At 37.7% G+C, this 1,492-nt stretch overlaps 1 protein-coding gene across 1 annotated transcript in view; it reads right to left on the bottom strand.

Annotated features, from left to right (window-relative positions):
- Positions 1 to 260: 260 nt before the first annotated feature.
- LOC106518603 (uncharacterized) overlaps positions 261 to 1,492 on the bottom strand; it is a gene marked incomplete at its 3' end in the record, with an annotated part of 16,468 nt that continues 15,236 nt past the window's right edge. Inside the window, 2 exon segments of the mRNA XM_014009952.1 lie at positions 261 to 506; positions 1,343 to 1,408. Of these exon segments, the coding sequence (XP_013865406.1) occupies positions 261 to 506; positions 1,343 to 1,408 (312 nt within the window).

A 1,492-nucleotide genomic window follows, 5' to 3' on the forward strand; every position in this document is an offset into this window, starting at 1 on the left:
CAGCTAAAGGTGACATAGATACTTTATTATGGTATAGTATTTAAATGTATGCCTGAGAAACACATAATGTTGCCCCTTTAAGTACTGTTCTTATCAGTGAAATTCATTTCTACCAAAGTCATTTTCTTTAAATGTAGTTTTACTTTTACTTTTCCCAAGTACTTTATACACCTCTGCTATTAAACAATTTATTATCATAAAAAAATCACATTTATTTACTTATTTACTTGGTTAATTAAAGATGTGAAATGTGTTCTTACCAAGTTTTGGACTTTGTTCGTTTCTCTGGTCAGCTTGAGGCTTGGTTTGGCGCTGGCGTCTTCTTTCCAGCGGTGGGGTTCCTGCCACAGCTCTCTCGGGCTGCCTCGGACCCGAGGAGGACTGAGGGGCTCTCCGGAGCAACCGGTTAAAGGTCAAACCTGCCGGACGAGCCGTTCTGTTCACCCTGGTAGTTCGTCTGGACGTCGAGTGATTTCTGTCAGTGGTTTGAGAGGACTTCACCAAACCTGGCAGTGGATTATTAAAATGTTAACAAGGACACAAAGCAGACATTTAATTTTTGTGTTGTCACATTTAGTGAATTGTGCATTTACATCTCATCTAGGAGACAAAGCAATACAAGGTTGTTTCTATAACTTAGTCAGTTCTTCTGATACTGAGGTTGAGGTAACRTCAACCAAATGAGATTACTCCTCTTTGGGTACGGTTTGAAACAAACTTTTAGTGCTTACTGTTAAAAGACAACGTCAAATAAAAATATAAACACAATTCTCATGTGAGAAGAAAATCTCATTTGTTTTATTTTGACTTGGAACAGTCTATTGTCTGTGTTTAGTGCGAATTTCTCCTCTGGCTGCCAGCACAGCTGGGTGAATTCTTCTCTCTGGACCTGTACAGAACATTATTCAGGGACGCTTTAACTTCTCACAGTGTTTCTCAATCTCAGCTTTTTCTTTTTCTGTAAGTGCGGAACAAAATCAGTAATTCGTTGTGCAATATTAGCAAATAATGTAAATAAAGTCCCATTTCAGCTGTTGTCCGGGGTTAACAGAAACAGCAAAATAAGCTGTTTAACAGAGATTTGGCAAATTTTTCATGTGCGCAACCCAAATGCTCATCCCACAAATGCATGTTCCTTACACATGTAGCACCATTTAAAACGGAAATTAACAGGCTTTCTAACAGTATAAGATTTACTGTCAAGAAGCATTGTTACAACAAAGAAATAATCTACCAAACACTAATTTTATTACTTTTTATGCCAAGTTTAAAATTTTACCAAATATTTCTTTGGTCAACAATTGTACCTCTCTTATAAAAGCTGGTAATGATTGAAATTTACCTGCTGATGTGTTGACAGGTGGGTTGACCAGCACAGCAAAACCATCCAAGTTGATCAATTCTGGGTCTGAAAATCAAACACACACACACAAGTTTGCACAGCTATTCAATTGGGGACATTCCATTGACTTCCATTACATTTCTACAGCCT

This window comes from Austrofundulus limnaeus, unplaced genomic scaffold (assembly GCF_001266775.1).
Source record: "Austrofundulus limnaeus strain Quisiro unplaced genomic scaffold, Austrofundulus_limnaeus-1.0 Scaffold64, whole genome shotgun sequence".
NCBI classification, from domain to species: Eukaryota; Metazoa; Chordata; class Actinopteri; order Cyprinodontiformes; family Rivulidae; genus Austrofundulus; species Austrofundulus limnaeus.